The following is a 22,834-nucleotide window of genomic DNA, read 5'->3' as shown; positions in this document are numbered from 1 at the left end:
AATTCGGTAAAAATCCACTTGGTATCAATTCAAAATCATGGTCTGAAATAGTCTGAATCCCTCAAAGTTTTCGTTGCAATGTCACTAATATCCTGTATATTACGTGCTCGGTTTATGAAAGATAAATATTTGAAGAAGTTGTTGAATAAATACTACATATACCAAGTCTACTGCATGTTGTTACAATAAAACCGAGTGAGAGCCATCAGCGCCTGGGTGAAAGCCCTCAGCGCTCCCCATTTGTCCGGTCAAGTGGTTAATGCCGTTTGCGGCAAATCTACAATAAGTCACGTCAGAAACTACATGTTAGAGCAAAGTAACTAGTGAGGTAGTTAATTTAATAAGTGTGAAGAACATTTCGTTCTTTTACTGAGTGATGTAGATGCTCTGTCGGTAAATAATTCCACTAATAATAAGTTGAATTATTTATACTCTGGGGACAAAGCAGGTAATTCGGATGTTTAAAAACAGTTTTTTTTTCAATCTCATACAAACTTCTATCCGTCAGTAGTAATTATATTGTCTTCGGCTATCCACTACAAGTATTTTACAAACAGGAAACGTGAGGTTGCATAGGAAAGATGAATGAAGATAATGTTGAAGTAAATAAATACCATGTAAATCATTATTAAACATATTATATTTATAACATTTTACTTAATCCTAATTTAAATATCACAGCCTATGTACATAGACTTCTTACAATCCTAACACTGGAATAAGGCACTACAGCATGTAAAATTGTTGTAAAACGTGTTCATTGTTCAATCCAGTTATATTTAGAAAAGGCTTTTCAGAGAAGTCCTTGAAACATTATATTAGTACTCGCGTCGTCTTTATAACTTTATTAAACTTCTTACTTAGTATTATATCATAACAAACATTCCTCACGCAAGGCACAACGAATACTTTAGCTTAAAAGCCTCTTAAGCTTAACAAGAGATCTCGGAGAATTCTACGCTTCACCTTCCTCCAACGTATCGGGGAGTTTCTTCCCACGAGTGTCAGGCAATATGACACATAGTCCAGCTCCGATTAAAGGAATTATTCCAAAAGTAATAGGAGGTAATAGTGGACTGGTGTGGGATAGAGTAGCGACGAAGGGTGCTACCATGGAACCTATTCTGGCTACAGTAGAAGACAGGCCTACTCCGGAGTTTCTGACAACTGTTGGGAATATTTCTCCGGCGTATAGATAGACAGTAGCGAAGGATATGCTCATGCCCCATAGTCCTATGCAGCCGAGGGTGAGGTGGCTGGCGCTGGATTGCGGCACGATGGTGATGAGGATGCAACTGAACCCAGTGACGCAGTTGGAGCAGATGAGCGTAATTTTACGGCCGAGGATTCTGTTCGCGTAGATGGATATCAAGGTGCCAGGAACCTGGAAGTAAAACATTATCATTGAAATAAAACGATAACAAAAGGTCGAAATGTTTCGTCCCTCTTATAATATATTTCTTTAGGAGTATAAATTTGAATAAATATTAAAGAGAAACACGACTATTTTTTTCACAGATACGCTTATCTGAGATTTATCCTAAAGTTTTTCTTATTACACACTCTAACACAGTTTGCTACTAAACTTAGAGCAGGCGCTATTTGTCGGTCAGACAGTCATGTAAGGAGGTTCACCGCTGATGGGCATCAACAACGTCATTCAACAATAGAACATTATGTTATTAGTAATGTCATTGATTGATGACACACAGACTTAGAAAAAAATACTACTTATATTTCGATAGGACACTAATAAGCTATAGGTAAGTAAGCCAATCAGTACCTGAATAGCGGCTGAGATGGCGACATTGGTGAAAATATTTCCGGAGACATGTCCGATGTACTGGGAGACTCCGAAAAAGCAGAGTCCGCAGACGAACCAGTTGAAGCAGATGGCGAGGGTGCGTGCGCGCAGCTTCGGTGTGCGGAACAACGCTATGAACGTCGCGTGATCCTCATGCTTGCCGCCGACGTCTACAATCATCTTTTGTGTGGATGACGCTATGTTTTCTGTAGGGCGACCGTTTCTGAAAATAAGATGAATTATTATTAGTACTGTGAAAGGAGAAGAAAGAACAACCAGAAGATCGTAATCATTGCTAATTCTTTAGAGCTAAAAGACTACACAAGTATAAGTTTGTATCTATTTAAAATACCTATATCAAAATATTTCACAATAAAACTAATTGAACACGTAATTATTCGACGTTGGTTAATTAAATCATTCATTTAGTATATTTTTTAATATTCACCTCTTAGCTGCCACTTCCATGATTTTGACAGCTTCGTCAGTCCTGCCGGCAGTCATAAGCCATCTCGGCGATTCAGGTAGCAGGTAGTAGTAGCTCAGGAACAGGATGGATGGCAGAGATATCGCCAGTTGGAACGTGCTCCAGTCTCGAAGGTAGTAGCCGAACAACGGTAGCGAAAGATGGCCGAGATTGAATGGAATTTGGTAGATGATTCCGACCGTTTCTCGGTACTTAGCTCCGATGAGCTCCATAGTTAGGACGAAGCTCGTGACCATGGTGCCTCCGGTAGCGACTGCGAGCAAGAACCGCAGTGCCGTGAACATGTACCAGTTGACGGAGTACGCTGTTGTTACACCGGATATCAGTTGAAGGAATACAGCTGCCAGGAACGGCATGCGTCTCCCAAACCTGGAAACATTCAAATATTAGTTGCCGTTAATAAAGAATAAACGTTTGAATAAGTACGTAAATTAAAACATGCGTAATTAATTCAAATAAGGCGGAGTTCTGACGTAGATAATTGCGTAAAACATTGATTGGTTAATTGCGTCAACATAAGGGAGATATGTGATGCTTTATTATTGTCGTGTAGTCTGATTTCATTGCGGAGATGCAATAGTTGTAAGGTCAATAATATGTCACAGACTTTAATCTTCTATGACAACATCTCATAGCCTTATCGTCGTGACACGTTTTACATATTATTTACAAATTAGTAGTTTAAGCATCATGATTCTGACAGGTGGCACAAATTGAGAGTTCTACTACTTATCTATAATATTCTACTCTCTACCCGAAATTGAGTGTTCCTCAATGCTAAAAATAGGACAGTGTCCTAATACTTAAACGTTTGCTAAAGTAATCACATCCGGAACTTCGAAGTGAAGCTGAAGACGAATCTCTCTAAATGCCCAGGATATGCCAATTTAGTCAGCCTGACCCGAGCACATAAATTTTGAGTTGCAGCACCCACGTCAAAATTGCCATTTATGAGACACCTCAATTAATGAAAAGTAAAATGGATTTGAGATTATTTATTAGTTCCGCATATACAATCACTTCCGCACATTATCAATAAGCATACAATTTAAATCAATCAATTTCGGACCTTAGATTGCAGAAACATAAACCTAATTGGTTTACCAGATGATACACAATTTATATCGTTCGCTTTATATAAATGAAAATTTTAGATATCGTTTTTATATCATTATCATTTAATCAATAACATGACCGGAAGTAATTTATATTTCATCAACTACATAATGGTCTTAAGGCAGGAAGTCCTTTTGAAATCCAAACCACATTGTTTAATTTAAATCTGGACCGCAGGAGAATGTTAAAGATCCGATGAATAAGAAATATTTACTATTTAGTAACCAATACTGACCTGTCGGAAAGATGTCCAAACACCATGTTGCCAACGAGAATCCCGAGCATGAATATTGTCTGCGTGAGGTTCTTGAGCCAGGCTCGGTCGCAGACCAGGTCCCATTGCGATATGATAGTCTCTTGGAAGATGCTATGGTCGTATTCGTACTTTGAACACGTAGCTTGGCACTGGTTGTCAAATAAGGCTGCTTCTGTTGCTTCGCTTACGCAGGTGAAGTTCATAGGTGGCGCAAGGAATATGATGCTCATCTGGTGCCATGCCACCGGGAACTTTACCAGGAAGACGACGAAGCATATCCAGATCTGCCACTTGCCGATGGCTCCGATTGCCTTTGTTAGTGGGTCTTCCGCAACTTTCTGGCTCTCCACGTCTTTAGTTTCGTTCTCCAACACTGAAACAAAGAATTTTATTTATTATTATTAATTTCATATTTTCTTTTTTATGGAATAATAGGAGCATGGGCCGAATTTGTCAGGTTCGGAAGCCAGAATCAACCCTAAGTAAAAAAGGAGGATCATACATTGAATTCAGGTTCCGTTTCATTAAATTACATTTAAAGAGCAACATAAGAAGTGCATGTTAGACGTTGTAAAATGGCGTAACAGGTAAGTGTGCTAAACACAAAATAAGTTACTTAGTGACTTAAAATTCTTAAATTTTCTGAGAGACTTTAAAAAGTTGAAAACATTAAATGTAGTTATTATATGCAAAATTTGTATTTTACTCCTATTAGTATGCAAAATTACTGTTACCTAGAGTACGTATAGTAACCGTGAAGGACAAAATTATACAAAAGATTTTTTTTAAAACAGCAAAATATGGCATAAGTCCTCGCTTAAGTATTTAAATATATCACATTAACGCATCTTTAATAAAAACTTACTCATTTTTTGGTCTTGTTTTAAAGCGGGGCTAGTGTCCGTAGTCATTTTACAAGCTAACTCACTTATTTTAAGTACTAAAAATATTTCAGCAAGTACCACGGATTTTAGTATGGAGAGTCTACGAAAAGCGACGCGTGAGTGCGCGGGCGCCGATCCGTCTGAGAACGAACGCACTTAGGTAGGTACCTCGAACACGTCTCGCGAATAACTATCATCATATCTACGGGTGTCACACCATTCACCAGTCCGCTCTTCATTGGATTGGATAATGTTAGGGAGAGATTGGATAATGACCCCTCCTCAAACCCACACTCCCCTGTTCTAAATTTAATTTTGGTTTGCAAATTGTTTTATATTTAGGTCGACCAAATGAGCACCATCCGAGGCAAGTCTACAAGTCACATAACATAACAAGAAAAAATCTTATTTATGTGAATAACTGGATCTTACAAAATTGTAATATATACTAATATACAAAATTGGTGTAATTGTCAAAATTCGTTATACCCATACCCACCCCATAATGTACCCATTAGTAAAATAATATGGATAGGTTTTTTATAATTGAGAGAGGAAAAAAAAATAAACGGTCCACTCCTCATAACAAAAAAGAGTCAGTTTAATGTTCATCTAATGTGCCTGCGAGAATTAAACTTTATTATTATAAATAAAAAGAAAAGTTTAAAAAATAAAAAGGAAAAAGAAAAATCGCGCTGTGAAAAATATGAAACAAGAAAAAAAATCTCTTACATTCTTCCGATTGGTGATGTTTAGGAGATAGCCATGGTCGAATGCCAACCTGTCGGCTATCTCCTAAACATCACTAATCGGAAGAATGACAGAGAAAAAATATTGTTTCATAACAAAAATGTTATTAACTGAAGCATATATACCTAAGTATTATGTCGGGTATCATATTCAGTTCTGTGACTTAGGTCAAAGAGCAGATTGAATTTTCTCCGTTGCTTTCTGTTGAAATTTGATAACACAAATAACATAACGTCGACATCATAATTTATGTAATGCATTATCACGCGATGCAGCGAAACAGGAGATAAGCAACGATAACAGAGACAGTGGGATGTTCACGAGATTTACACATGGGTCGCGCTACTCCATCGTTTTTAAACAAAAATACTTAGACACAAACAATCCGCATTGGGCCCGCGTGGTGGTTTAAGGCCCGATCTCCCTATCCATCCATAGGGAAGGCCGGTGCCCCAGCAGTGGGGACGTTAATGGGCTGGTGATGATGAGACACAAACTACAATTCAAGGAACGTCGATAAAACAGGCCTATTCGTTTAAATTTACTGTTTTTTAATTACCTCGTACACTGTACACTGTCAATTAACCCTCTAATTGGGTAAGCAGAGCTACAAGTAATCAAAGACAACTTGCAGTCACGGCTGTTACGAAGTCCTATGATGGCTAATATGATACAAGGGTATTCGTCGACGCCCATATCAATTGTCCATCATGTTAAAAAGGTCAATCTCTCTGTCTGTATTTTAATATTTATACAACTGCTAGGCCTAGAAAGATGTGCACAAACTTTTCTTTTATAATGCAGCCCTTAGGGTGCAAGACTGACGCGGCGGAACATTTTAAATCAAACCTAGTAGGTATCTAAATACGGGACGTGCTGTTATCTTTCAAAAAATGTTTCCAGAAAGATGTTGATGTTAAAGCTGTAAACTTTGTACTCGAATTTAATTGCGAATGATAGTTGATAGCCTGTGACCCTTGAGGGTTTGATACGCGAGGCGTGTTGTCTGACGGTCTACCAAACCATCTTATCAGTGCAGTCGAGCCTCCGGGTGATAAGCGTGATCTTGGCCATTGCTCAACCTCAACCCTTCAGTGCACTTGGTTTATTTACCGTTAAACAATTTCCGGATGTTTTATTTTAGGTCCTGATTTGTACTGCTGCTTGGTAAGTGTTTAAAATCTTTGTAAGTAATCAAAAGTCCTTCAAACAAATATTGTGAAACTTCATCCGGTTAGATTATATTTTAGTTAATTGTTTTCATAGAAAATATAGGCAAACGTTAACTAAGTTAAATAAGTTTTTCAAGTATTTAAGTATGTACAATTTATTCGTGTAAGTATTAAATTGTGAGCGAATGTGGCTAAACCATTTTAGAATAACATTACCAAAATTCGCTGTTTTCTCTCGTATCATGGAAAGTTTTTGCAAAACAGGTCCAGATCAGACAGTCAAACCTTGATGTAATATTATTATTTATTCTATGCTTGAGGCTAACCTGTCTAAAAATAAATATGAAAGGCATCTTTTAATAAGTAAAGTATTAAAAGTAATACTATTATTATTTTATGAAAACGGTCGCCATGGGAAGATAATAATATTTTTTCTTAATAAACTAATTACTACAGTATCGACTAATGAAACTGTACCTAACAATGTTTCCAGGTCTTTATAAAAAAAAGTTTTAGTTATGAATTTAGCAACGGGGAAAAATATGACCAAACATATTCATTATCTATTTGTTATCGCCACAGAAATACCCCTAAACCAGATATATCTGGTATAATTTAAATTATTTTTAATTGAGTACCTATATACATCAATTTTTGGAGACAATGATAATGCTGCCTGTATGATGACCTATGTGTCGTCGATAAGGAAATCAACGAATAATTAGCAAAAAGTTATAAATAGACTTGTTCTAACATCGATTTGAACCATAAATCATACAATACAAAATATTCCAGAATATAATATACTTACTAAAGTAATTATAAACAGCGCTTTTGTAAAGCTGTAGCGAATAAAATACTGATAAGTACTTAAAATATCGACAGAAATGAATATAGAGCGGAGAGTAATTTCAGTGTGTTGGCTTCCAAGGGTCGATTGGACCGGCGGCGGCAATGAGCACGACGAAGAGATGCATCAATAAGTAGGTACTAAGTACCTACAATTTCGTACTCGTATAACGGTGGAAAACTACACTGGGAGGCCATTCACCCTCTACTCTGTCATTAAGCGCAATTTCGGGAGAAATGCTTTACTCAATAAATCATTATTTCAGACACCATTTTCGGACTTTTTGGCCCGTAATTCGATGTCATCTGGAATTTTGAGGATTGCATGCTCCAGCTGTTCACATTCCTCTCTTATAAATAAATTACAAAGTGCTACTTTTGTCGTTTATCATGACTTGAGTTATGCCGATATGAAGGATGGACCTTGTCTACGCTTAGTTCAAGAGATTATATCCTTGTTAAACAGATAATAATTAATGATGAAATAATGTCTCTAAATTGCGTTAAAATTGGAAGTCATGGGTCAATCATGCGGTTAAAGCAACATAGGTCACCTTGTATCGCAATTTGCCAAATTGGGATCATTTCCTGTGCCACTTATTTTTTTGTAGGAAATGTACAAACAAACATTAATCTTTTGTAAATAATCTTTTAATGACAGACGTTGGCATTTAAAAGGAAAAACGGAAGACCCTTGACTTCTGGTTCATATTTGCGCCTCATTACAGAATTACACATTCTTGTTAATTAGTAATTAGTAAAAATAGGTACTTAATAATCTTATTCTTTCAAAACATTTAAGTTTTATTTGTACATTGAAATTAAAGCAGCACATGAGATTTGTCAATATTGTATCGCCTAAATAAATGATTTTTTTTTGTTACTTTTGTTATCTATGATTTGCGTGGTAAAGCTTCGTACCTACCCCCTATCAGCTGATTGAAGGGAGGCATGTGCCTAGCAGTAGGACTTATGTTGGCCTTATATCTTATGTTTATATTTCATTATTTGGGCGTAGCTTTGGCCAGAGAAATCAAAAATCAATTTTGCCTTGAAGAATCATCAAATCAAATATACTTTATTGCACAAAACTAAATCATCTTTTTAACTATTCTTACAAATATAATCTGTACGAACCTACAAGCATTTAATTGATTGGTTCCGCACCAGCTTTATCATTTTAAACGGATTATTTAATCCGTAAACAACAATGCCTAACAAGAAAAACGTAAGGACCTAGTTAGTATTAGCAAATAACCATTAAAACGAAGAAATTCTAGCCATAATAAACAACGGACGCCTTCCCTAGAAAATTATAATTTAAAAGCATTATATCGAATTATGGAATGAATGATCTACTTATTTTTATTTATTATTATTAATTTGCAACTATTACAATCGCATACGACAAAGATTTTCAAAGTAAATTTTCAGTAAGAAGCTGAAATATTACCTAAGTACTAGAGAAACGTAGTAGGTACCTACCATGACTGAACCGGATTTTCACGCTTTGAAAGTTTGAAAGTACGGTTTAAATGAGACAGAAAACACAAAATAATCATATAAATAAGTTCAGAATCATCCATTTTAATAGGAATAACAATAAAATAAATTTATTGCCAGTAATAAGTCTCGTTATTCCCAAATAATAATAAAAGTATTTAATAATATTATTATAAATATACATTAATTGTAAATGATTAATTAATTAAACAAAGTATAATTGTAAACTTACTTTTGTGGTAATCCTTTTTGATTTTTAACTCAATGAAAATACTTTTGAACACACAAAACGGCTAGAATTTGACGTTTTCAGAGAGTGACCACAGGCAAGTGCTCTGCGCTGCACCTCAACTCACATTGGTGCGTGTCTCCTTAGCTCTATAATATAAGTCAGCTCCCCGTCTGTGACGACACTGAACGTCGCCACGACGATCGTGACCAAACGAAAGGAAACCCCATAAAAAGCTCGCGGTAAAACTTTATGCTCAAATCATGTTCAAGGAAAAAACAACCTTATAAATTCACACTTTAAAGATATTAATTAAATAAAATTTAATTCGTTTCGGGTTATTACTCGTGCGTCTTTAAAAAACACGAAATTCATTTTAATTGTTATAAAAATAAACTTTTTTGTCAATTAAGTATAAAGAAATATTTTAACTATTCATTTTTTGTCGTAATAAACGGATATAAAAGTTACAAAGTTTTAGATGATCGCGTTTGTTATTATAAACAAATATTATTGTTTTTGTAGTTCATTGTTTTGTTCTTGTCCTATAATTAACATTAGAATCAAGTTTTTTGTGTTCTATGGAAGTTTGGCTATAGGGGATTTTCCTTATAATTTTCGTAATAGCTGAATGTTTATGTGAGAATAAGTCGACGACGTTTAACGGTGTTTGCGTCATGTACCTACCTACCTGCTGGAACACGTTTAGCTCGTGCCTCAGAGCAGTACGTATTAGCTCAAACGTTTTCCTAAGCGAAGGGGATTTTCATATCATTTTCCTTGTATATTTGGTATTCCATACGCAGTAGCAATTACTCGAGAATTCTTACGATAATACTCCCTTCACTTTTTACTGATTAGTTAATGTTATCAATCGTTTTATTCCATTTGTATAGAACTACAGGAAAAGTACATCCAGAGATGTACAGTGGGAAATATTATGCTTCCAGTAATTCTATTCAGAGGGAAGGAAAAGTAGGTAGATCTGTGATTGTTACTTTTCTATAGAGTTTAGTATTGTGGATATTAGTCTTAAGTCACACACAAATATACGTATACATAATGTCAGTTGTTAGGCCAAGTAGTTAATGCCAAGAGTCTGAGGTAATTCTCATCACATCACTGATTCAAGAGCCACGCTCTTGTCGGTGTAGCATTTTCCATGCTACTTTTTTAGGGAAAAATACGGCGGTGGTTTCCCTCTTGCTTTCCGCTGTCTGAGGCGAGCGGGATGGCGCCCAGAGTAGTCTATTTCAAAGCCGTACTAGGACTCTGGTCCTCCGCCCCTGAATAGTACTGACACTTACTGGTGCCCTCTGTCACGTTCCAGGTTACAGTCCCTGTGACTTGCCCCTTCCGTCCTGCATTGCCGGGCCGATTGCTCCTATCTTCGCCTCTGCAACCGTTGAGGTCTTCACCCGTATCCTTTGGCAAGGGTTCTACGTTATACCCTGTAGGTCTGGGTCCCGATCCCAACTCAGCTACTATCTTACTCCGGCCTACTGAAGAAAGAGACGCTCACCCTCGTAAGCAAGGACACGCCGAACAGAATTTGTCCCAGTGGAGGGCAGAGGACATGACTCTGTCTGTCCCCCTTGGAGCCGGGATAATGGTCTTGTATGAATGCAAAACCAAAGGCACGTCTACAACGCAAAAAATAACAACGATGTCAACATTTTCTAATGCAGCTATCTGCAGCATGAATGACGCGGAACAGCTGTATAGATGAGACAACAAGAAAACAACTATACATTTTGCCTTTTACGTAGGTAAATCGATCTTCTTCTAGGTATCGTGTGGGTTGGGAGCTGGATGGCCAATTATTATTCCACTAACCGTGGCTAGTGCGTGGCTTATTAGGTACTTACTTATGCTAGTATTATATAGTATATAGTATTTATGGATTAAACATCGTTCAACTTAAAGAATAAACATCAAAATCATCAAAATCGGCTTAGCAGTTTTACAGTTACGGTAAAAATTTTTATTAGAAACAATAGCAATGATCTCGTTGATGTCTTTTGTATGAAGGAAACCCTCATTACGGTCATTGAATAGTATGTATCATTTAATAATTTCTCTCTTTATTGGATTAAATAAATAGTACATGTTCATCATAATCGGTTTAGTAGTTTTCGTTAAGTTATGGTTAAAAAAATAAAACGTAGGTAATTAGGAATCTTACGTTGTTCTATTGGGTACTCGTATAAGATGGTAAAAGCAGAGGAAGAGTGTAAATTAACGAAAATTGGAAAATGATCAAGGGTATGTCGAACATACGATAACCGAATTACTTCTTGTCGCCTTAAAGTGAAAACCATGTAAATGCCTTTTTGAATCATATAATGTGATTTTGTTCAAAAATAACCTTGGTTTTTGGGGCGAAATTAAGGCTTCATTTTTCACCTGGATTGAAACTATTGCGAACTTTTGTTAACAAAAATTAGGACCCCGATACCGACCCCGCCGGCGTGGTCGACGATTTCCCTCATTCAGCGCTTATCGCTATCGACCCACTAGGGTCGATTAATTCTTTCAAATATTTTTCCTCCCAGATGACGCCCTGAGCCGAGGTTCGCGCCCAACTGGGCACCCTCAGGCCTGTTGTCTTAAACGTTGTACCGGGTGAGAGCCTTCAGCGCTCCCCATTTGTCCGGCCAAGTAGTTAATGCCATCTGCGGCAAATCTACAATAAGTCACGTCAGAAAAAAAAGTTTACAAAAATCAACATCCGATTTTTTACTTTAAAGCGACGATATAAGAACAAGCGTTATAGTACCCGAATGTTTTGACTACTGGCTGATGTAAATATTAATGTTAATGTTACTTATTTGAGTTTAGATTAAAAAAAATATAGATAAAAGTTATTTAAAAATTCAATAAACTTCAAAATCTGTTTAATGAAAAGTAAGAAACAAATATTTTGTTATGATCGACATAAAGACCAGTTATAGATATTGTCGATAGTGGTAGAAAAGTAGAAGAAACAAATTTCTCTAGGGCCTTCTTCATCTTGAAAACCTCCAAAGAAGTATAGAAACGTAAATGGACTAGCGATTTTTTATACCATGCTACGGTATACGGTACCATGTCAAAATTCTGAAATAAATAGATACTGGCAATACCTTAAAGCTGGCAACATTGTCATTGACTGTCACTGTCACATTAACAAATTGTATTTTCGAGTTCAAGAAATCCCACGTGTTTTTGTTTTAAAACTAGAGAAAATGGCTGTATTACAGAGAATAAAGTAAGTAAATATCAAGAAAGTAATCCTCTGACATTGTCACTGCTTTTGTGATACTTTACAGCATCCTTCTATTTGCAGGAAACCTACAACTCGCAGAGGTAAAAAGGTGCTTCAAGCGAAGGAACCTAAGCCAGTTGAAGGGCCAAAACAGTGCATATTTTTCCAAGGGCGGAATCCCTCAGAGCGCACGAGGAAGATTTTAAAGGATCTCTACGATTTAAAGAAACCCGACGCGGCACATTTGACTCGTAAAAATGATTTTGTTCCATTCGAAGATGCGACCCTTATTGAGAAGTAAGTCATATTTTCTGTCATAATTACAATATTATAGGTTAGTTTACAATATTATACATACATTTGTCATTGTTAATTCTGCTGCTGTTATATCAATGTTTACTTCAGAAAGAGGTTTGAATTTTTTACAAGTACTAATAAATGACTTAAAACAATTTCAGAATGTGCTACAAAAAAGATGCGGCACTGTTCGGTGTTGGGTCACATAATAAGAAACGTCCGCACAATGTTATTCTTGGACGCACATTTGACTCTGGCATATTGGACATGATAGAACTTGGAGCAGACAACTATAAAGCCATGTCAGAATTCGAGAATATAAAAGTGCTTGCTGGCCTGAAACCATGTTTGATATTCAACGGGCCAGCATGGGAATTAAATGAGGAATTAAAAAGATTGAAATCTTTATTCACAGACTTTTTCCACAGAGAAACGGTGAGTAATAATATTTTTTTTTTTTTTTTTTTTTTTTCCCATGTTATCTGCCATCAGTCGCTAGACTATTATCAGATTTGTTCTGTTATTTTCACTGTTTTGAACTATACAGCCAGCACTGCATTGTCCATTAGTCTGTAAGTACATTCGCACGTTTCAGTCTTTTTATGTCCCAAGAGGATAGGAGGGAGTTGGCTAAAGGATTAGGATGGTGGACCAAGTGTTCCTTGTGTACTGCTTTACGCTGCTGTGCTTCTTCAGCGACAGTAGGCATTTCTAGGTAGCTGTGCAATTCATCCATTCTGGTGAACCAGGGTGAATTGCAAATTGTTTTAAATATGTTATTTTGTACACGTTGGATGCGTTGAATGTTGCTTTTGCTAGCAGTAATAATATTATTGTAAATTTTTTAATGTAAATTTTATATTGCGAACATTTTATTTAACAAATCTGGTATAGATTGTAATATATCATTTTCATTATGATAATCAGTTAACAATAACTTGTCCTTGTCCAAAGTAATATATACTTCTTATCGGTTATTTCAGGTTGAAACTATCAGACTGCAGGGATTGGAACATGTATTGAGTTTTACAGCAACCGAAGAAGGTTCAATCTACTTCAGATCTTACAGAATCCAGCTTAAGAAGAGTGGACAACGGACACCAAGAGTTGAACTTGAAGAAATAGGTGAGTGATATATCTCCATGGCATACCATGGGTACGCTGTATGTAGGACTGTATGAATACTTTGTCTTATTACACTTATTTATTTACCTATTTAATGGATCACTTACAGCTATGCACATTATAACATTTAGTTAAGACATAAGTAAACAAAGTAAAACAGTACTAATGTGTAAGCCAAGTAAACAAACATTCATCATAAAAAACAACATCTAGTCTGTTGAGACTAACTTCTCAGCAGCTAAAATTTCACTATTAATAACAGTAATATATCTTTTAACTTAGTCATAATAAGCCACAGACACGGGAAACGGGATAAGCTTACATGTGCTGTCTCTTTTCTTTGTACACAACAGTGTACAATTTAAGTCATAAGACCAAATGTACTTTTAAAATCCAACCCCATTGTATAACTATTGATCATAATCTGGAAATCTCGGCTGCAAGAGGTTAAATAGATAATAGAGATGGACCATTTATTTTGTGCAATATCAAGTATAATATCCTCCTAAGACCGAATGTTCTTTATAAATCCAAACCCCATTGTTTAACTTTTGTGTCTGGAAATCTCGGTCTTAAGAGGATATGGAGTTTTGTATCCCAAGGACTGTCAAAAGTATCATGCAGTATAAATATTCTAATGATATTAATAAAAAAAATAACAAAATATGACTATTAAAAATTTTACATGCCAGGTAAATACACCAGCTTGTATTTAAATTCTACATTAAAATTATAGAGTTTGATTAAATATGTAAGTAATGCTATTTTCATACAAAGTATTTGCATTAATAAGCAGTGTGGACCTATTCATATAAAGGATTTTTGTTAACAGGTCCGTCAATAGATTTCAAGCTGAGAAGGACGAAGTTGGCTTCAGATGCTCTGTACAAGGAGGCATGCAGGGTACCTAGAGAATTGCGTCCTATCACCAAGAAGAATATCTCACGGGATGCCTTTGGCAGTAAAATGGGCCGCATTCATATGGGCAAACAGGAGATCCACAAACTACAGACGCGGAAGATGAAGGGACTGAAGAAGACACCTGCAGAAAAGAAGCAGATGTTAATAAAAAGAAAACAAGAAAAGAAAGCTGCGAAACAGTCTCAGAAAATGGATGTTTAATAAAATAGCTACAAGATACTATAATATTTTCTTTTTCTTTACAAATTCCCTTTATTAATATTTACGTAAATTTAACAATCATAACAATATAACAATTCAATTTTTGGAAAACAGTTTCTTAGGCGTATAGATTTTTTAAATACGTAACAGCAATGATTCACACAATTTTCGTAGCTACCGTATACAATACGTAAGTGATAAGATAATATTGGCAAGATAAACACACTTACAAACTGGACTTTCAAATATAGGATATCGAGAACCGGGATTTTCGGTAAGTACCTACTGCAGTACCGGATCGAGTCGGTGGCACTAGGTCCCATAGACTTAGGGTCATTCACGGACCTACAGTCCAGTGTATCACATACAGTACACGATCCCGGTATAAGGGTGTTTTCGCAGTACATTCGCTTCGAGTCTGTGAATGACCTTGGAGCTCTATGGGATCTTGTGCTGCGGTCTCGTCGAAGTCCCCGGTTGGTGTAGTTTATTTTTTTTTGCCTTGCGTCCAAAGTTCTAATGATAAATAATAATAATATATTTTTATTCACAAAAATATCGTTACAATTGTTTTTCTTAAATTAAGCATAGTTGACATGAATATAATTGCGTAGGTACCATAGCTGACTAAGTACAGAAATACTTGTATTTCAGATAGGACACTAGATGTTATGGAGAGGTCGAAAAGTCTTCTACTGTTACGTGTTAAGCTGCACCGCGAAGCACTTATGGAATTAGCGGTAAGATCATTCAACGCATGTGTTACCTACTTATGAATGTTACTTAACTAAATATGTAATGGTTGTTCACCACAATGCGGTTAGTTTTAGGTACTCAAACCTCGTGACGGTTATGAATGACTTGTTTAATAGATTTCGGTAAGTACCTACTGCAGTAATACTACTATTAAGTAATGCTAATTATCTTCGTGAATTGCCTATTTTCAAAAATGGCGTACAAAAGACGCCTACGTGTTTATAGGTAAGTATTTGTAAGAAACTGTTATTATAGTAAGTCTTTACAGTGACACGTTCCTATATGAATAAAATTTCAAAATAAAAGCAATACAATACCGAATTTAATATCTGTGGGCCCCTAGGCTACAATTGCGGTGAAACCCATTTTGAGGCCGAAAATAATAAGCTATTTCTGTTATACAGGGATTCTCTGCCACGACGAGTGTTGCTTAGGTACTAGTAATACATTTTCTATATGCATTGGTAGAAAATTAAGTCCCCACTTTCCCATCTACCTAATTTTCTAACTACTTCTAAATTGTGTTCATTTGTGGCAATGAGTCCATTTGTGGTGGAGACCCCTTTGTGGTGAAGGCCTCTAGGCTTTAGCCTTTGCTTAAATGCGATGCTGCCTATGTAGCATGTGCCTACATAGGTACACATATGTGCATGTGTTGTTGCTTTTATAGTTAATACTTCTCTGCTAAATTGTGAATATAGAAAAAAATATAATGTGTTCAATTGCTTATCATTCCGAGCATAATATATGGTGAACTAAGGAATTGTCCACCCTCGTCATCCCTAAGGAGGTCAGTTTGTCATATATTTACCACTGTTCCACCAATTTAGAGTTTTCCCAGTTGTAATCTGTGTTTTTTTGACGTGACTTATTGTAGTTTTACCGCAAATGGCATTAACTACTTGGCCGACAAATGGGGAGCGCTGAGGGCTCTCACCCGGTACAAAATTGAATACAGCCTGAGGCGCTCAGTTGGGCGCGAGAGGAAAATATTTGAAATAATTAATCAACCCTAGTGGGTCTATAGCGATATGCGCTGAATGAGGGAAATCGTCGACCACGCCTGCGGGGTCGGTATCGGGGTTCTGAAGTGTTTGTTGTCGCGAGCTGATGGGCCGCCTCTGTGGCTAGAATGATCGGGTCGTCGGGGAGTATATACCTAAGGATTATATTACTTTTCTGTTCCGTCCCTAAGCGGGATGTATTCGGAAGCTGCAAAAAGCGATTTGGGTGGTGCGGAGCAGAATCGAAAAAACGTTTTGATGCTAATTTGAGCCATTGGGCAATGGTTGGCAGACCTAGGTCAATGTGCAGATATTCGTTGCGAAGGAACTCCTATGGCTTTCCGCATGAAAGGTTGCAATCTCTGTTCCAGTTCCTCAATAGGGATATAAGGTATTAGGTACTTTAATGAAAGTTCGTAGTAAAATTTGCAACAATTTGTTATTATTAATTAAGATTTATTTCCATCTCACCACTCGGGCCGGAAGCCACCCACCCCCGCTGCCTGGCATAAGGTAAAATTTTTCAATCGCTTCAAATTAGCGTTTTTAAGGAAATCCCTTCCACGCTTTACAATTTATTTGTCAACAACTCAAAAACTCGCCTTTACTAAGAAAATATTGGTTACATTTTTAATGGTCCATAATATATGGGCGAGCGTCATGATTACCACAAAACCAAATTGGATATAACTGACATTTTATTAACCACATCGGATTCCAGTTTATGACGCAGTCAAGTCATGTCCCCTAGATACATTTGCAAATGTCATGTTCTTCCCCTCAAAATATGAGTGGTCTAGTCAATTCTGAGTATTATTCTCCACAATTTTTCCGTTGCTTAATAGTTTATTAAATCTCATTTAACTATCCTTGTTTGTGTTGTAAATACTAATTTGTGTGATGTTTACACAGTACATAATATTTACTACGTTTGACTTGATTATAATGTTAATAGAATATACTTATATATTATACCTACTCTGTACTAGTGTATGTATGGTGGTGGTTGTTTTATTTTATGTTTAGTAGATTTCGTTTCGTTTCGTTAGTGGGTTTCAAATATGGATTAAATTCAGATTTCAAAAGAGGGTAAAAAAATTCAAAGGCAGTTAATATTAGTGTTTAGTAGATAAGTCAGGTGTACCTAAGGATTAAGACCCCGAAACCGACCCCGCCGGCATAGTCGACGATTTCCCTCAATCAGCGCTTATCGCTATCGACCCACTAGGGTCGATTAATTTTTTCAAATATTTTTCCTCAGACGACGCCCTGAGCCGAGGTTCGGGCCCAACTGGGCACCCTCAGGCCTGTTCATTTAAACGTTGTACCGGGTGAGAGCCTTCAGCGCTCCCCATTTGTCCGACCAAGTAGTTAATGCCATCTGCGGCATCTCTCTACAATCTACAATATTTACAATAAGTCACGTCAAAAAAAAAATTAAAAAAAACTAAGGATGACGGGTGTCTTAAAAACTGACCACTGATTTACTTATCAACTGAAAAGCGACCCATAGCAAAGCATCGTGATGGGAGTGTATTCCTGCACACTGTAGATGAAAGAGAGCTTTTTTACGTGACTGTTTTTTTTATTAAGATGGGTTTGCTCTTGACTTCGTTCTTCCACGAGGAGAAGAGGTCGAGGTGACGTTTTGCCTCAGATGGCATTAACTACTTTGCCGGACGAACGAATGCCTAAGCGCTCAGAGCTCTAACCCTTCAACGAGGGAAGAACCTATGGTAGGTAACTGTAAACGGGATGCATCTAAACTGGTTTTTTGTATACAAATGTCCCTACCTACATAGGTATACGCAATAACGTCAAGGTCCTAAAAACAAATTGGTTCCTTACTGTTCATATCGTTCAAGGAAGACATGTCCAGTCCACTTGGGACTTTCCCAAAGATATGGTGACCACGCCTTACCTACATACCTTACTTAAAATATTTCAAGTGACTTAGTCATTTTGCATGCTGTTCGCAAACTTGTTATGTGTACTTTGGTAATAAAAATAGTCTGTTAGTCTATTTCGTGCGTTACATGGAAATACAAACAGTTTTTAAATGTTATCTCTAAGTACAATGACATTTTAGATCATTTATGGGTATCAAAACAGGTACTTACTTAGTACTTATATAAATATTTTATATATGTATATTCGATGTGCAACGTCGTCTTTTCTTAAGATTTGCTAGGTTACTGTCGCTAAAATAAGGCGGCAGAATCGAGGAACCACATTATATTCCAACGGATTTTTTTATTGTTTATTCTAAAACCGACTCCAAGACTTTCGTCGTAGGGCTAGACAGGAGGAATCTACCCTCATTGCCCAAGCACGCCCACACTTACACACACTCACGCACGCACACACACATACACACACACACATTATAAAAACATTATTTAATTGCTTATTTGTAAAACTTAAAGGTAACAAAACTTTCTTACCTATTTACTACTGTTATAGAAGAGCGGGGTCTCCTGGTACAGGCATATTTTGCTTAAAAGGAGGTTCCAGTAACTAGTTTAAGAAAAAAAACATGTAAGAAAAGAAAATAAATACTTTTTACTCTAAGTCAGGCGCGACTCTATATCTAAACCTCAGCTTAGATAGATATACTGTTGGGGAGATAACTACTGTTGTACAATGAAGGGGTTCACTGTAAACGAAGATTTTAGTCGTCCGTTTTCTTTTAATCTAAAAATCTCAATCTTAAGACATTCCATAAATGTAAACAAGTAAATTCCATTCGAACGTTAGTCACCAACATTCGCTATTCCATAACAACTACGAAGCAATATTATTTTGTAGGCGTTGTTGGTATTTTCAAAGGCAGGACAATTAAACCTGGTGACTACATAGGACCTGATCTGTCTGATCGGTCGATTAATAGTTACCACATCTAACGTGTATAATTATAGTGTCGAGTACTTAGGTACCTCCGACCTGTGTACGTACAACCTATTCTACTCAACAATCTTCCGTGTATGTTCTCTTATAGCATAGAATAAGGAATAATACTACGTACAGAAGGGAAACTCTTAGCTCACGACCAGCGTCTGAGCTAAGTTTACCTCACCCCCCTCGGACATAGTTTAGTCTTCAATCGTATGGCGTCAGAAGTCACACACACATTTGCGCGTGTACGATAACGTCAATGTGTGGTGTGTGGTGTATGTGTAATACTAGGTTGTTTGTATGAAGTGTCCGGGGGGTGCTTATAGTATCTAGGACCCTAGGTTTTGCTCGTTACTTGCGTGCCAGTAAACTCGACTAACGATCATATTTTTTATGACTATCATGAGGTTCTTGTTGTAAACAGTGTGATACATAAGTTCAATGAACCTAGGTACCACAAACTCGCAGTGGAGCAACGTGAGTATGCCCCATATCCCCTCCGTTTGAATGAGGGAAGGCCTCTGTGAGGGACGTATATAGGCTATTTATGTTTTGTTAGAATCTAGGTACTCAGAAGCAGGGTCGGCTGCGTACCGGAACAGGAAGTGGGAAATTGTATGTTGTTTGTGTGAATGAGTGCATACGAACTCGAGTATTACATACAAAAGTTTCACCCGCAAAACGCATTTTGTGCGCATTGAGCTTTATAGTAGGTACCTCTAAGACACACGTGCTTGCCATTCCAGACACGAATCTAAAATTGATTAAAGTAATATTTGTGTATTATGTGGAATATATAGGTATGTTATATAACCGATCGACTGGAAACTGGCAAACACTTTTTTGTCTATAGACACTGAAGGCAACATTTTCACCATAACTAGTCTTAGACGGTTCCATTACTATGACTGATTTTATGTAGCACCTAATATGTACACGTATTCGTATAAACTCATTAACTTTGTATACAAGGCATCCGATAATAGAAGGCGCTAAACAAGTTAATTGATAACGCAATAATAGTATAAGTAGATAGGTAAATAACCCACCTTTGCTTAGTGTTGTTATTAGTGGAGATAATAAAAGCATTAGGACAGGCTGGTAAAGAATAACTTTCTCTTCAGATGCCATTAACTACTTTAATAATATACAGGATGTTAGTGACATCGTAACGAATACTCAGGGGGATGATTCAGGCCATGATTCTGAGTTAATATCAAGTGGAATTTTTCGTCGCAAAATTCATGATTTCTTTTAGTTTTTTTTTTTTATTATTTTCAATTCTATATTTTTGCGATGAAAAATTCCACTTGATATTTACTCAGAATAATCAGCTGAATCATCCCCCTCAGTATTCGTTACGATGTCACTTACACCCCACACAAGTATGTACGGTAGCCATACAAGTAGGTATGGGTGTTAGTGACACCGTAACGAATACTGAGGGGGATGGTTCAGACCATGATTCTGAGTCGATATCAAGTGGAATTTTCAGTCTGAATATTCCTGAATTTTTTTGTGTTTTTTTTTTAAATTATTTTCAATTCCATACTTTTGCGACGGAAAATTTCACTTGATATCATCTCAGAATCATGGCCTCAATCACCCCTCAAAGTTTTCGTTACGATGTCACTAACACCCTGTATTTATTTCCCAAAAGAAGAACAGGTACAGAGAGTAACATTAGTAGCTTATCTAGGAAAACACAGTGAACAACAGTGAACAAACACAGTCTGGCACCTAAATAAGAATTAACCTGTGTTTTGGGAGACAGTATAAAAGTTATGCACTAGAATTATCTCTAAGCGGGATCGTCGCTGTTGGCACAAATTAGTGTGATTGACTTGACCGGAGTAAGTACCTAATTTGTATTGTAAAATATATGATCATACATACATAAGATCACGCCTATTTCCTGTCGGAGTAAGCAGAGCACGGTATTCCACTTGCTGCGATCCTGACATAAGGACCATTTTCGCTTCTTCCAGTGTCGTAAATAGTCATAATATATTTTTTCTGCCTCTTCCAGTTTTACATTTACCTTACAATTTACAGTATCATCGGTTCAGTACGATCTACTCTGAATCGGCGTGCGTGTATGAAAAGATTGATGAATGTGGAGGGAGCAAGAGAAGTGTGTCAGGATCGAAGCAAATGGAATTCCATAGTCGCTTTTTCCCCGGTGGGAAATAGGTGTCAGTTTATGTATGTACATATGTTACAATTTTCGTAAATTTTCTTTCATTAATTCTCTCTACATGTACAATATTATAAAACATATCTTTCTCAATGCTCGTCACACTTGCTTTCACACAACAACCTTATTTAAAAATAACCATTATTTCATAATTTTCACAGCGGAAGGTAAGTACTTACCTATTACATATCCAATTCATTATTCAACTTGATTTCATTACCTCCAAACTTGCCATAGCTAGTTTGTGTCAATAGATCGTCTTTTGTTTAATTGTGTAGGTACGGCTCAAGTTTAGTGAAGTTATGAAGCTGATTGTTCCATTGCTATAGGCTACACTTGGACAGACCTGAATACCATTTTCTTGAAGTTGTAAGGACACGCTTAGGTACACGCGGCGGCTGCTAAATAAATATATAAATAGTGTAAAAAAATGGTACTTACTGTAAAAGTTTGTAAAGCACTTCACATTTGATCTAAAAAGTATGGTAAGTAAATAACAAATAAAATTGATACAAGAGATGCGTTTGATCTGTTATGAATATTGAACAGACGAATAAAACAGAATTTAGTTCCTTCCTTGGATCTTTTAGTCCTACTTTATTATACTTATGCTGTTATTTACGGTTTGCTCCACTGCAATATAAACGCAGCCTAAAACTGGGGCTTAAAATGAATTCTAAAATGTATTTTTCGTGTTCTTGATAAAGCTACTTGAGTAGGTAGATATCAACCGCCCACATGTTTACTCGCATCTAATAAACACAACTGACTGTCCGTTTCTGAATCCATTAAAGATAAAAATTGTAATTAAAGCAATTGAACAGGAATCACTTAACATGAATATAATACATCCATCAGCAATATTATATGAAGTGATTTATTGCTGAGTATTAAAAGCATTTACCGAACATTTTCTTAAGGCATATACCCTGGATTTTCCTAATTCATGGCTTTAGAAATGCAAATGACGTACGTATTTCAATTGTTTTAATCGAATGGCTTATTTTTCTCTTGTAATTAATCAGATCAAATGAGACAGGTGATGTAGTCAATCGACCGTGAAATGCAAAGATCAATTATCAGCATCACGAACGAGCACTTTACATTTTATTAGCGTGCTGTATCCTGAGGCTGAGTCGGT

At 36.6% G+C, this 22,834-nt stretch overlaps 2 protein-coding genes across 3 annotated transcripts; one reads left to right on the top strand and one right to left on the bottom strand.

The window, feature by feature from the left end:
* Positions 1-638: 638 nt before the first annotated feature.
* On the bottom strand, positions 639-9,196 carry LOC126371263 (organic cation transporter protein-like). 2 transcript variants are annotated; one of them, XM_050016545.1, is made up of 5 exons: positions 9,054-9,196; positions 3,643-4,036; positions 2,253-2,660; positions 1,784-2,027; positions 639-1,384 (listed from the first exon to the last, which is right to left on the bottom strand). In XM_050016545.1, coding segments are annotated over exons 1-5 (1,476 nt in total). In that variant the 5' UTR covers positions 9,055-9,196; the 3' UTR covers positions 639-955. The 2 variants fall into 2 exon arrangements, with proteins under 2 accessions (XP_049872502.1, XP_049872501.1); XM_050016544.1 differs by lacking the exon at positions 9,054-9,196 and adding an exon at positions 4,529-4,699.
* A 2,977-nt stretch (positions 9,197-12,173) lies between these two features.
* On the top strand, positions 12,174-14,865 carry LOC126371303 (ribosome production factor 2 homolog). Its single transcript, XM_050016607.1, has 5 exons — positions 12,174-12,300; positions 12,379-12,594; positions 12,756-13,029; positions 13,578-13,719; positions 14,552-14,865. The coding sequence occupies exons 1-5, from the start codon at positions 12,278-12,280 to the stop codon at positions 14,839-14,841; spliced, it is 945 nt and encodes a 314-aa protein (XP_049872564.1). The 5' UTR covers positions 12,174-12,277; the 3' UTR covers positions 14,842-14,865.
* The last annotated feature ends 7,969 nt before the right edge of the window (positions 14,866-22,834 follow it).

Source organism: Pectinophora gossypiella, chromosome 12 (genome assembly GCF_024362695.1).
Source record: "Pectinophora gossypiella chromosome 12, ilPecGoss1.1, whole genome shotgun sequence".
Taxonomy (NCBI): domain Eukaryota; kingdom Metazoa; phylum Arthropoda; class Insecta; order Lepidoptera; family Gelechiidae; genus Pectinophora; species Pectinophora gossypiella.
This window is presented reverse-complemented; position numbering and strand designations above follow the sequence as displayed.